Source organism: Tachypleus tridentatus, chromosome 13 (assembly GCF_004210375.1).
Source record: "Tachypleus tridentatus isolate NWPU-2018 chromosome 13, ASM421037v1, whole genome shotgun sequence".
In the NCBI taxonomy this organism is placed as follows: domain Eukaryota; kingdom Metazoa; phylum Arthropoda; class Merostomata; order Xiphosura; family Limulidae; genus Tachypleus; species Tachypleus tridentatus.
In genome coordinates this window covers 43,024,456-43,038,756 of record NC_134837.1, presented here as the reverse complement: position 1 = coordinate 43,038,756, position 14,301 = coordinate 43,024,456, and the positions used below count along the sequence as shown (strand labels likewise).

The 14,301-nt window shown below is 30.8% G+C and overlaps 1 protein-coding gene across 2 annotated transcripts in view; it reads left to right on the top strand.

Moving 5' to 3' along the window:
* The window catches only part of LOC143237642 (protein capicua homolog), a 73,830-nt gene that overhangs the window by 43,131 nt on the left and 16,398 nt on the right, over positions 1-14,301 (top strand). For both annotated transcript variants that reach the window (XM_076477130.1, XM_076477131.1), the window contains exons 9-16: positions 430-1,602; positions 2,084-2,180; positions 5,257-5,481; positions 5,971-6,071; positions 8,429-8,620; positions 10,390-10,542; positions 11,684-11,823; positions 12,555-12,877. In XM_076477130.1, coding sequence (XP_076333245.1) covers positions 430-1,602; positions 2,084-2,180; positions 5,257-5,481; positions 5,971-6,071; positions 8,429-8,620; positions 10,390-10,542; positions 11,684-11,823; positions 12,555-12,877 — 2,404 coding nt within the window. The remainder of the gene's footprint in view (positions 1-429; positions 1,603-2,083; positions 2,181-5,256; positions 5,482-5,970; positions 6,072-8,428; positions 8,621-10,389; positions 10,543-11,683; positions 11,824-12,554; positions 12,878-14,301) is intronic.

Sequence of the window (14,301 nt, the reverse complement as noted above, 5' to 3'; positions counted from 1 at the left end):
TTTTTTGTATAAAGTAAATTCAACATGGGTTTATTTATGAATTGTAAACAAAAAGTCGGGAAAGAAAATGGGGTTTATTGTTTTAAAATAAAGTATATTCTTAAAACCTTTCCAAAAGTAACATGGGCTATTAAAAAAAGTTATTTAAATTTTTATTTTTTCTAAATGAGTTTGGCTTAGGTGGTAAAGATGATGAAAGTTCCTTAAAAATCACGGTTTTTAAAATGAGAACTAGTGAATTAAATGTATAAATGTAAAATTTAAAGATGGCCAAGAAATAATCATAATAGTAGTTGATTTGAGGATAAATTTTAATAGTTTTTAAAGTTGTCTACATTGTTGATGTATTTAAATTTTATATTTAATTTACAGTCCTTAAATAATAATTTATTAGTATTGTAAAAATGCCTGCTTGTTATTGTCAAACAGAGGCAGTGTGTGAAGAACCTTCTGTAGATCTTGAATGTCGAGAAAAGGTGACTGAATCAGACAGTGATAGTAATTCAGATAATGAACATCTCATTGAGAATAAAGCATTTCCTCAGCAACGTTTCTCACCTGTTATGAAGTCACTTTTACCATCAGATGTAACTCACAGACCTACACCAATCAGGGTAAGTCCTGGCCTAGGAACTCAGCGTCCAATCCTCCCAGTTGGCTCTTATTTTCAAACTACAGGTGCTGTATTTAAAGATGTCCAGTCTCCTCGGATGAAGTTGATAATTGATGAATCATTGCCTCATAAAGGTCAAAAGAGCATTAGTGACAAAACACAGCAGTCTTCAAATACAGAAGTAAACAAAAAAGAAGGGGGCAACCATGAATCTATGCCACCTCTGGAACCTTATGTTGCTTCTTCTGGTAATGTAGTTCATTGTCTACCTGTTACTAGTAACCATGGTCAATTGATGTTTGGTGCACCTCTGAGGTCAAAAGTTGTATTAACTACAACTCAGTCTCCACTAAAAGTGACAGAAAACAAAGGAACTGTGGATAAAAATCCACAGAAAACAGTTCAGAAGCTGGCTCGAGGAACTGTTCTACCCCCTCCACTTTCGATTCCTCCAATTACATTAATCTCTCCTGGTTCAGATCCAGTTACTGTTTCTTCTACTTCTTTAACACCAAATGTAAATTCTTCTACACCTAGAGGAAGTTCATCTCCTGGAAATTCAAATCTAAGTCACATTTCCCCCAAACCTATTGTGACAAATCCTGTTTTAACTTGTTCTCAGACCATTATTGTGCCAAACTTCTTCAGTCCTACAACAAGAAACAGTCATTTGCAAAACCAGGTACCATTCCTGAGAACAGTGACAACAGATGCAAATCTTGTATTAAGCCAACTTGTGACAACAAGTGCTAAAAACTATGTTAATACTCCTGTCACACCTCAAACACCATCTACCCCAGGATCTGCAGACACTCCAGCAATGTTTTTATTAAAATCTCACCAGCTAGATGGTCCAGTGACTGCCATTGCAGCTCCATCAGAACACATCCGGCTAGGATCTCAGGGAGCATGTCAGACTGAAGCACCCAAGTATCAGTATATCATCCCATCTGTTCCGATTCAAACTGCTAGTGGAGCAGACATGAAAGGTATGCCAGAATAGTTACAGGAATAACTTTATTTTTAGAACTTTATAACTTGTTTTTAATATTTATAGATGGTCTGGACTGACATACTAATGAGTAAATCATAAATATTACTTTTGTTTTTTTATATGATTTTATAAGTGCTACATAAACATATCAATATATACAATTGAAGTCTTAAGTTCTTGTTTTAGTTCATCATTTAGTAAGCTTGAATAAAAAAATGTATTTCACTTGCAAACCTTTTATTATTGACTGTCAATTGTAATAATTTTGATACAAAATTTGTCTGTTTGTTACACTGACAAAGATTTTAGTTGTTGAAAATACATGGAAACAAAAAATAAAAGTATTAGGAGAATTTTATAATGATGTAAGTAACAATGTTATGGTAAATCTCTAGTGTTTACTTACTGTTCTGGTAATATAGCTTTTATTATTGCTTTATTGCTTTTTACACATGTTCTTTCTTCATCATTGACAGCATTATCTGGAGTTATTTTGCCAGGATCTGGTGGAGTCCAGCTTGGTACACAAAGTAGTCAGAGTGGGATTAAAATTATGAGAGGTGGTAATAAAAGGTGAGTTAGTATATGAATGATGCATCTCCACAAAATATAACTGTCTATTTTTTGGTAAGTTATCTTCTCATATGGAGAATGTTTGTATTACAAATGGCTGCTTATGAATACCAAAAAAAACATTTTTAACAATTCATAATGCCATCTCTAAGATACTATGGGTATAAATAAAAATCTTATGCTATTCTAAATTAACACTTAAGAATTAATTAAAATTTTTTAGAGCATATATACAAATAACTGAACATGTCTTAGTTTTACATCAGGAGTACCTTGGTTTGTGAATATTTTTTTTAAAAGTAACATCACCTAGCTGGTGAATACTTTTTTTTAAAATACTATCCATATTAGGTGTTGGTTTAGTGTAACGTGAAACAAACTTTACCTTGAAAGCAGATGATAATAATATTTCATCTTTCAAACTAACATAAAATTCATATTTCATGCAGATATATTTTGACACAACAGAATAGTTGCTCACTTTATACAACAATACTGGCTTATAAAATTTATTAAAAAGAAAAATATAGTTGTTCACACATGAACAGTGACTATTCACATAATCTAATTTCAACAGGTTCATAGAGTAACTCGTCCCAATTATAAGAGCCTGGCTTTAGCTAGCCATGGACCCCATAAGATGCTACATGCCAGAGTATGGCTTACAGATAGTTCGCAGATAGTGGTAAAAGTTTACAATGGTTATTGCAATTTCTAATGAAGTACCTCACTCTTGCTCACATGCTTAGTTATTTTCATTCAGTGCTATTAATTGCTTGATTTTTTTTTTCTTGCATGCTACAAATCTTTCACTCTTTTATTGACTCTCATAGTTAAGCCTAATTGAACTGTGCAGAACAAAGTAGATAACTTAGTTCTAATTTAAGAAACTTAACCTATCAATGTGTGTGTACAACATCAGAAGAAATTTGTGCAGACCCTGGCTCCAGCAGTCCACACAAAGTTAACATCAAGTATAAAAGATAAATAATAATGAAAATGAAATAGATGTTATATTGTAAAATTAAGTAAGCAGGTATTGACAAGTGTGATGTTTTGAAGAAAAACAAATTACAATTCAAAATGAATAACCAAATACAACCATGTTAACAGAAAGAAATAAAAATTAGAAGAAAATATATATTGAAGTATTAAGTTCTGTAAATGGGTAAAAACACAAAATAACTCCTTTGTAATAAGTTATAAATATCATTATCAATATTTTTTTCAAATGGAGAGCAACATTGAACAATAATAGTTTATGTATGTGTTTGGAAGTAAGTACCTGTCAGAAATAAATTTTCATTTTAGGAAAATTATAAATTTCAAGCTGTTTAGGATGCTGATAATTGTGATTTTGGTAGCCGAGACTGTAAATCATGATTTTAGTCTTGAAACCAACATGGGTACAGTGGATTGTTACATTACTGTCTCTGGGAGAGCTTTTTAAACAGAGTAGGCTACATTGCAGGTTGCATATGATCAGTAACAATATTTAGCTATGTTGTAGGCCTTTTCATTCTTTCTGTAGGAATCAAACAACCTAGTCCATACCATGAGAAAATTCCAAATATGTTACACCACCTACATAGCTTTCACTGCAGAAAAAAATCATAATCAAATATCTTTTATTTTTTCCATATTCCTACACTAGTGTCAACATAAAAAATTGTTTAACATATTTCATTAGACTACAGAGGTTGATTGCATTATATTAAAACATTTTTGAAAGTTCATAAGATCTTCACAGACCATGTCATCATGTCTCATCATGAATCTTGACAATAATCCTGCTTTTTAGCTTCTGTTGCAGAAAGCTCTGTGGTGCAGCTATTATTGCCAAAGTACACCACACCTTTCTACATGCTTTCCATAATCAGCCTAGTGTACAAGGATGATAGTTTACTGACATCAAGTCTGACAATCTTATTACAGAAATTCATAGGTGCAGCATCTGGCATTTTGATCAGTATGTCTCTTCATAGGCAAATAATATGTATATGATTGCTGAATGAGAGATTGTACTGGAAATTGTCTTTCTGAACTCGTACATTATTGGCCCAGCTTGCACTCAGGGATTCTTCTTCACTACTTTGCTTACTGTTGCCTGCAGTACATGGGTAGTTTTTTTGCCATTGACCTTTGTATATGTGAATGATATTCTGTTTAAGATTTTGCACTCTGCTTACATCATCTGAGGTGTGACTTGTGTTAGGTCTTTTTTTGGATGATTCTATACCCAAAATTGATTGATTGGTATTATTTTGTTTGTTAATGTTATTAAGTATAAGATATATCCTCTTCTTGGAATTTCTAAATCCCTAATCTAAATGCATTATTATGATCTGAGTGTATGAATACTTTTTGTCACGAAGGGTAATTATTTACCAACAGTATGAAGAATTTGTTTCAATAAATGATATTCTACCATGCTTGCTCACTTCCAAATTCAAAATTATCTTGATGTAAGGTGTTCATCCACAATTGTCTAGTCATCCATTATCTACTATGTGCACTGTAAACACTAACAAAATCAATAATTCTTACTTACATCTGAAATAGTTGGTCTTTGAAATGGTTACCTGCTGCCATGGTGACAGTTTTTGTGATGTTTTTTAGTTGGTATGATTGATAATAGTGAAACCCTGTCCACTGTTGGCAGATGCCTTTCTATAGCTAGTCGAAAATGGTCTTTGATAATAGTGCTGTCACTAGAATAGGCATCTGTATTGTGTCAATGTAAAAATCAAATCCAATTTTTTTACTTCTACCCTTTGTCTAACAGCCTCTCTGTGATATGCCACTGAGCTTATGGGCTCAGCTTGTCACACATGATTAGTCTGTAATGCCTTTCCAATAAACTGAAATTTTCTATGACTATACTAATATGTAAAGAGAGTATACTTAAGATAAACATGACCAGTTATTTCATATCTATTTTATAATGATGTACCAAAGAATTATTGCTCAAGAAATTTATAAACATTTTGTATTTTCAAGTGTTTTGGCACAAAACATAACAAATATCGTTGGAACATATTGCAGTATATATACACGTGTTTTTATTATTTTATAGTGCACCCTCAACTCCCCAAGCTAGAAGTCCCAATACCATTCCGAGCATGCAGGTTGTTACTAATTCTGGTGGAATTCCAGTGATCTCATCACATATCCTTACCCTAGCTTCTCCAGGCTCACAACTTCAAGTTCCTGGAGCTACTCAGTCTTCACCAGTTGCTATGACAACATTATCTCCACAAACACATGGAGCTCCTAGATTATTGCTGCCTTCTACAACTAGGTAAATGTTGATTTCATCATGATGATTTTGTATTATTCAATTATGAAGGATATAATATAGTAACACAAGTTAACTTTCAACTGTGATTTTGCTGTCTTCCTCAGCATGAAGGATTATGGATATGGTCAAGCTACTTAAAGGTGTCATGATTAGATTGCCATGATGTTCATTTTCTACTTAATAAAGCTAGAAATAACAGAAATCATGGATGCAGCTAGATATAATTTTCTTAAAAATTAGTACTTTGTAAATTTCAAATTCAAGTAACTTGTACATGTCATTATTAAGAATTAGATTTCTTCAATTTTATATTTATGTAAAGTGTACATAATTTATGCATGCTGATACAAAGTCTTTATAGTTTTGATTCCCAATTATAATTTTGTAGCTGTTACCCATACATATATGAAAATAAAGTATAAACATATTCATAATTTATGTATGTTTCAGTTGTACATAGATTAATGTTCTGCTCTGATGTATTATAAGGTTTCAGTTGTCTCCTACTCCTGTGAACAAGAGTATTGCTAGGACATCAGAGCAGCCCACTGCTGTTTACTTCCAGCAAGTTGCATTATCTCCACAAATAGGTAAAACATTTGTTATGTATCATGATATAAACTTCAGCTATTGTATTTGTTCTCTTAATTTCAAGCATATTCCCAGTTTTTAAGGTTAGGTATTGTTGGATTTAAAACATTTTTTTTTCAGTTGAATATAGTTGATAATGAAATGGTAGATGTTTTAACTCATGTAAGGATAAGTTAGTTAAAAAGGAATATGAACTTTTTGTTCGAATATTGATTTTAATGACTGTAAAGAGTTTCACTTCAGACTTAGTTCCTGTCAGTTGTGTTGCCTTGTGATAGGTTGCATTATTGTTGAATTATTAACCCACTACAAGTCATATTTATTCAAAACCCAGTATCATGTAGTCTTAGTTCTGCACTGGTTCCAAGCTCAAAGAACTAAAATTTAAAAAAAAAAATCAAACATTTATTGATAATTACAAAAAAAAAACTTTCTCAATTGCACATTCCTTCATACACTTTTTTTCAATAATTTAAGCCTAGTGTTCCACACAGTGTTTTACTTCATATTTGTAGATAAAGAACTTGTGTGGAAGAACTGAACTTTTGTTTTGCTCAGTTTAAATTAGAAGACATGATTTAGCTGGCTGGCTAATTCTCCAGACTATGTAAATGTCTTGGTCTGACAGTAGCACTATATTATATTTTGATTTCTAAAGTAATCATCTTTGATTATCACATGCTATCCTGTGTTTAGTTACTCTGGATTAGAGTGCATAGGATGATGTGCAGTGCATCTTACAAATCTTCCACAAGATTCATATTATAACTATCATATAGCACTTCTCTGTTGGTGGGATCAGATAACACTCTTGGTCTTCAGATGTTTTAGTATTATGCCCATGTGGATAATCATTCTTTTGAGGATTAATATTGAATTTACCAAAACCTGTATTTATAGTAGAATATTGCTGTTATCTGTAAATTTACTCTTATCAGAGTTTTAACTAAAAACATTATAATCTAGGACACTGCATCAAAATGATGCAGTGAGTTATGTATGATTAAAGAACACAATCCAAATACGTTCAGTGCAGTATTTCCCCGAAAAAAATATTTTTTTTAGAAAATGTTAACTTTTTCTAAATTTGTTCAAAATAATGTATGAATACTATGATTAGTAATTACTAGCACAAACAGCTGCCTGTAGAATATTTTTGCTAGTAAACTACAATATACAAAAGTTAGATCATGTTGCCAAGGGATGGTTAAAAACAATAAACTTTTTGAATAATTATAACTCACATTTAGAATTCTAAATGTCTGTTGGATGCTACTGAATGTCTTATTAGTTCATTCTATGCCATAGTGTTATTCAGTAGTCAGTAAATTCATAGAATGAATCTTTGTTTCCTTTGTATTAAAAGGTGTAACTTAATAAAGAGAATGGCTTACCAGTGTCTGAGAGATTGGATTATTATAATCAGGATCCAATATTGTGTTTGCTTTGTGAATAAACAACAGACCTTAAAAAAAAAGTAATAACATTGTTATACTGTTTGTACATTTTACACAAGTCTCTAAGCACTAACAGTAGATGCACAATATTTTTTACCATTACCTGTTCTTGCATATGGACATTAAGAATATATCAACATGAATTACTTCTTTTGATTACAGTCTTAACAGTTTAAGGGTTTTAACTTAATACAGCAAAGGTATATCAAGACTTTGTGAAGAAAGAATAGGTTTGAGATAGTAGAAAGTTGGACAGTAAATTCTAGATCTGGTTAATCAAGTTATGATAACTTACAATTAACAGCTCTTCCTGTTTTACTTTCATCCTTTCACTTACCATCTTGTCTCTCACTAGTTAATTAATTTGCAGCAGAGCTCTTGATTGTTTTCACTAAACAGCAGGAACCACTTTATGGAAATTTAATATCTTTGCATATTCCAGTTTCTCTTTCATTACACACAGTGCCAGAGTAATTTAATATCTTGACAGTTTCATAGATTTACTTATGATAACCTTCAGTCAAGAACTGGTAAATTATGATGAGTGTTCTATGCCTACTGTGTTTACTTTATGCCTATTACCAGGATATTAGTTGAACAAGAAATTTATATTTCCTGTCGGTTTACTTCACATGCTTATTGAATTACTGCTGATACAGTATGTCTTTTAATTTATATGTAAATGTGTGACTTTGTCAGTTTAAGATACTACCCATGATTCAAGCAACATCAAGGAACTCAACCTTTTACAGACTTGCATGACTAAACTAATTTACTGTGTAGTCTTTAACCAAGATACTGATTTGATAACATAGTCCTAGATGCTATAGCTTACACTCAAATTCGTGTAAATTTTTTGTGACCTGTTAATATTTATTATGACATATATTTCTTAATAGATGATGCTCCTTTGGTAGGAGGTCAGGTTAAAGTATCTACACCCATTACTATGAAAACAGTTCCTGTTTCAAGAACAGGCAAGAGTAGCCCAATGGTAACAGTGTTAAACATTGGACCATATAATACTGTGTCATGTCACAATAGTAATGTACGGACATCTAAACAGAGTCAGTCACCTCAATTTTTCACAGGTTAGTTTTCCACCTGTTTGGTTTCGAGTAAAATTATTTGCTTGACTGAACTATGCTTTATTATTAAATAATATAAAAAAAAACTTTGTAAATTTTTTATTATTAATAGGAAAAAGTATGTTTTATAGGTTAATCTTAAGAAATTGTTTTTCTTTAATTTCATATATAGTAATGGTAAGATGATGCATCACAAGTCAAATCATGCCAGACAGGGCTTTTTGACTTTACTTAAACTCAATTAGTGCATTATATTTCTTCAAGTTTAAGAACTAGTTAAAATATAGCCATATCTGAACAAGACACAAAATGCTTTCTCATGAATCCTGTCAAGCAAGAAAATATTTTATCTTGTGTCTTGTTTGCATATATCAGCATGTTTCTTTAACTTCCTCAAATACTTGAAGAAATATAATAATAAAATTTAAGTATGATTTTATTTGTTTGCTGCAATTTTGTTTAAAGGTAAGATTGAAAAACAAACTAATTTTTTAATACTAGTTTATGTGAACAATTAATTTAACAATATCTGGCATATTTTACTTGAGATTTAAGAATAAGCTAATTAATGTAACAATATCTGACATATGTTACTTGAGATTTAAGAATAAGCTAATTAACTTTAAAAAAGATATTTGGTATTTTTACCAAATATTTTCTGTTTTTTCATGTAATTATAACTTTTCAGTCTAAAGAAAGTTAGTTGCACATAAATTTGTGATCACTCTTATGAGTGTTTTTCAGAATAAACTTTTTAAGAAGTTTAATTAGCATTTTCTTATTCCATCACCTTTTGAAGGTCATAATTAATATTAACTTCTGATCAAAGCAAGCTATTTATATAGATCAGAGCTAAAACATATACCCAGTAATAAACACAAATACATAAATATACTATACTATGTAAAAGGATTAGAATACATTATTTCATTAGTTGAGTACCTTTGCTGTTAGATATCTTAATCCATAAAACCAATAATCTTTCTCAAGGCTTAACCAGCCAGGAGGCTTAGGTTAGTCCTAAATCATTATACCAAGATAATATAGAATAATCATTATAAAATGTTAAACATGAAAGTAGAATTAGAAAAAAATAAAAAATAAATGTAGTTATATTAAATATTCTCTAACTAACATTGTATATCTAGAGTGTTTTAAAATTTTCATTTGTTTAAGTTAATTTTCAAGTTAGAACGTAATAACACACCTTGGTAAAACTTGGCTTAGTCTAGTCCTGTATCCATAAACTAATTTATAAAATAAAAGCAGTAATAATACAAATATTTATTAGTTACAATAAATATAATAACCGATACTCTTAATGAAAGTAGTCTTAAAAAAAGGATAGTCTATATTTAATTTCCTATTGATGCTGGAAAATGAAAATTTTAAACAACCCATAAGATTTGCTAATGTTAAAAGAGCTGTTAATATGAGAACAGAATTGTCACTCCTAGTGCATATGAGAAACTTGTCACTACTGGTCATTCTATTCTAAAATAACTAACGGAGATTAAACACATCAGACATTTTCTTTATCCTCAGTTATAAAACTTTTGCTTGCCACCTCTACTATCAAGCTGTGTTTACTGTACTAAAATATATTATTTAGGATAGTATATTTTGTTGGACTGAACTTTCTTGTTTTATTATTATTTTTGTATAAGCAGAATATGCTTACATTTGATTTTAAATCTATTGATCAGTTATATAAACATGAGAAAAAGTTTTCCTTGTGCTCCAAGAATATGTAGAGCTATTAATTTATTTAGGAGTGATGGATGCCAAATCTGGTAGTCTCAGCATCACAGAAGATCACAATGGGGAGTTTATTTTTCCACGACATGGAAGGAATCTAAAAGTCAAGGCTTCAGTTGTGAATATTCCAGTTGGTACTGAAGCACCCAATACACCATCTATACAAGGTAATACTATAAATAAAAATATTACTGAGTAATAACTTATCTCTGATTATAAGAAAATGATAGTTTATTAAATTTAAGAATTTTATAGGTTCTATACATCTTTAGGGTCACTTCAAGTTGACCAAATGACAGCTTTTAAGTAAACTGTAGCTTAAATTGAAGACTTACTAGTTTTTCTAAGCACTTTAGTAAAATTTTATCTTGTTTAAGAACATCTAAGTTACATTTAAAAAGGATTTGTACACAGTTCTACTAATTTAACAGAAGTTATATCTTAAACTCGTTTGACTAAATGTCTTATCAGACTTACATTTTAGTTTCTTGAGAATCTATTGTGGTAATATGTAAAGTAAAAAGAAATATTCTTTATTTTGAAATATTTCGTCCTGCTAATGATCAATAATTTATTGTTCAAACTTTCAGATTTTCATAAATATGTGAAAACTGACCATCATACATAATCATTATAGTAAAATGGTTTTGTCAGGTCTTCAGGAAATAAACTCTAATATTAATGGTCAAGACCCTTTTTCTGATTTTCTATTATAAACTTTACACATTTCCTACAAACAATCCTCTAAACTTTCTTCTGTAATTTAAACTACATTTTTCTTTTGTAGAGTGACAAATATGTGGATCAGTATCTTTTATAAGTACTTTTATAACAGTTAAATTATTACTTCTGAAGACATGGACATATTTTTCTCAATGTGTTGTATATAGAAATAACTTAAGATGTTTTTTTTATGAGTTCAATATTAAAATTAAAATTCCTTCTACATAATTGAAACTTGAGAAAGTATCTTCAATTTTTCTTCTTTTGTTTCAGAAAAATGTAATTAAATGTTGATCTGTCATTAATATTTTTGTTTGTGGTACTTTTAAGTGAAAATACAAACTTTTAGGTAGTTTAACTCTTGTTATATAGTGTTATACATGCACCTTTTTGAGATGTATATCACTGTTTTGTGAGTTGCATGTGTATCATTAAATTGCTTACACATTTGTATATCCTATGGTGGTGATATAAACTTTTACTGTGTGTATCCTGAAACTGTGTTCCTAAATCATTGTCATTAGTTGAAAATATTTTATACAGACAGAAATAACTTTTTTTTTTTTCATTTTTAATGGCAACTAGATGGCTCCAGATCTCCCACATTTATGGGTTCTGATGTCAGTAGGGAAAATAATGCATTGCAGGAGAACAACAAAACTTCTAAAGAAGAAACTATACCCAGCAAAGAACCTGTTGCTAGTAGAACATTAAAAAAAAAGAAGGCAAGTAGCTGATGTTATCACATTTATCACTTTAGTAACTTCCAATTGATTCAGTGATAAGTCTTAAGACTTCCATCACTAAAAACTGGTTTCAATACATGCAATGGTCAGAGCACAGATACCAAAAACATTGCTGCATATGCACTTCATTATTTTTGGTATTGTTTCTGAACCTGTAAGATAATATTTTACTAAGTAAAAGATGTTCATAGGTATGTGCTAGTCCTTATCTTACCCTGGCTATTAAGTATCTGATGAAAGTTCATGAAAGTTTTAAAAATGTTTCAGCAGAGAAAACTGTTTGGTAGGTTTGATTATAAATTACTGGTGATAGATATGTTCCAACACTGTTAAATACAGAGATGTCTAAGTAGGGAAATGGCCAAGAATCATAACATTTTGAACATTTTCCAGTATGGATTGAAAGTTGCTCTTTATATTCAGTAATCTGAGTCATCTTGATAGACAGTTTTCACAATAACATCACCTTGTGAGGGAAAATTGTTACAGTTTTTAGTATTGCTGTATATTTTGTTTGTAAGGATTTTTTTTTTAATATTGTATACACTAACCCTTTCATTCATGTTCCTTATAAAAATTGTTTTTCTTTAAAGTTTAAAATACTTTCTTACACTTATCATTTACACAGTTTTCTAAATTTTAATGGAAATATGACTACATTACCATAAGTACTTGGTTCTTTCATTTAATGAAATTTTTTTTGTATTTAGTTATCAAAATCATTGTCAGCTGCAGAAAAGGTAGAAGATTCAGAAGAGGTTTTTTGGTCAACACCAGCCTCACCATCTCACCCAAGTGAATCATCACAGCCAGCAACTAACACTTCATCCCATCCACCAGATTCACTTGACCATGGATTCATACTAGCCCCAACACCAGCACAGCTGCGTAGGGTTCCAGATAAGCTTCCAGTCACTTCAACTCAAACGTCCAAGGCTATGTCCAGTCAGCCAGTTCGTCATATACTACAGAAAGAAGTTGCTAGTCCAAAAAAACCGATCCTTAAACGCAACCTGGATGATGGAATGGACAAGTAAATATGGTCTATCAGTTATATAATTTATATGGGACTAAGATGAGTTCACAGGAACAGGTGGTGATCTTGCTATCTGGATGAGAGTGAGATTTTGAGTTAAACTGGATTCAGTATTGTACTGTAGTCACATAAGATCCAGATAATAGTCCTGAATTCTCATAGAAACTAAAATTATCACATACTATTGCCAGTTCACTAGAACTAGAATGAGTACTGTCTCACACAGTACAGATGATATTCTTAAATATCAGCTGAAGATTTGAATTTTAGTTAGAAACCAGGTTAAATGACCTTTTTGAAGTTGCACAATATTCCAAATTACCAATGACATTAAAAATATAAACAAAAACCCCAAGCCTACAACATAGCTTCTACCTTCCTGAGGATTAGACCTTATAGGTTGATGTTTTTGTAAAATTTTCTCCACTTGAACCAGTTTCAATTGATTAAGCATGACCCAGTGGTTAACATGCTTAGTCTGTGAAATGTGAAAATTCATGATTTGTAACCTATTGCTACAGAATCATACTTCATACTCTAAGACTGTGAGTGCATTACAAGAGTGGTGGTCAAATCCCATTATTAAATCAAATAAGATTACCTTGAGAATTAGCAGTGAGTACTGTTCACTGTTTGCCTTCCATTTCATCTACCAGTTCAAAATAAGGAATAGTAACATGCAGGTGGCCTCTATATGTGGCTTCATGTAAACATTCTGAAAAAAAAAAAAAATGCTAACAGACAATTTTAAAGTTGTTTCACATTACTAAACTTCAGTTTTACTGCATGCTTTCCAAAACCAAAATGGCAAAAATATTAAAATAAGTAAAAAAACATTGCCTGTTTGTGGTATTGTTAGCATAAACAGTACAATTGAAGAAATCCTTAACTGGAACTCTAACAGGGGGCAAGGAAAATAATATTTGAGGTTGTATATTGGCTTAAGTTAGTAATTAATTTTTCTTTATAAATTGTAGCATTGGTAATTGCATTCTTCTAAATAAACCTATTCATTAGATACAGGAAACATATTAGAAACTTATTTTTGCATGCAAAAACTGCAGAAATTGGTTTCCTTAGCTTTTCTTCATTTTCACTCTTAGGGTCTGATAACCATGTACAACATTTATTTTCTGGTTGAGTGTGAATGTACTTTGTAACACACATTAAGAGCAAGTTGTTTCATTATAGATGTATTTAGTCTATTAGTATGGTATTTTTTCTATGTTCTGTTCAATGCACAGATGAATAAAAATCTCGAGTCAAAATTTTCTGTGTAACTTTATTTGCATGCTGTTTTTGACTCTTAAAAGTTGTCAAGTTTTGTGATATTTATTTTTTTCATACAAAGAGGGAGTTGTGATATAACTTGATTTAAGAAGTACACTAGAATTATAAATAAAGGACTCATGTTATTTGTG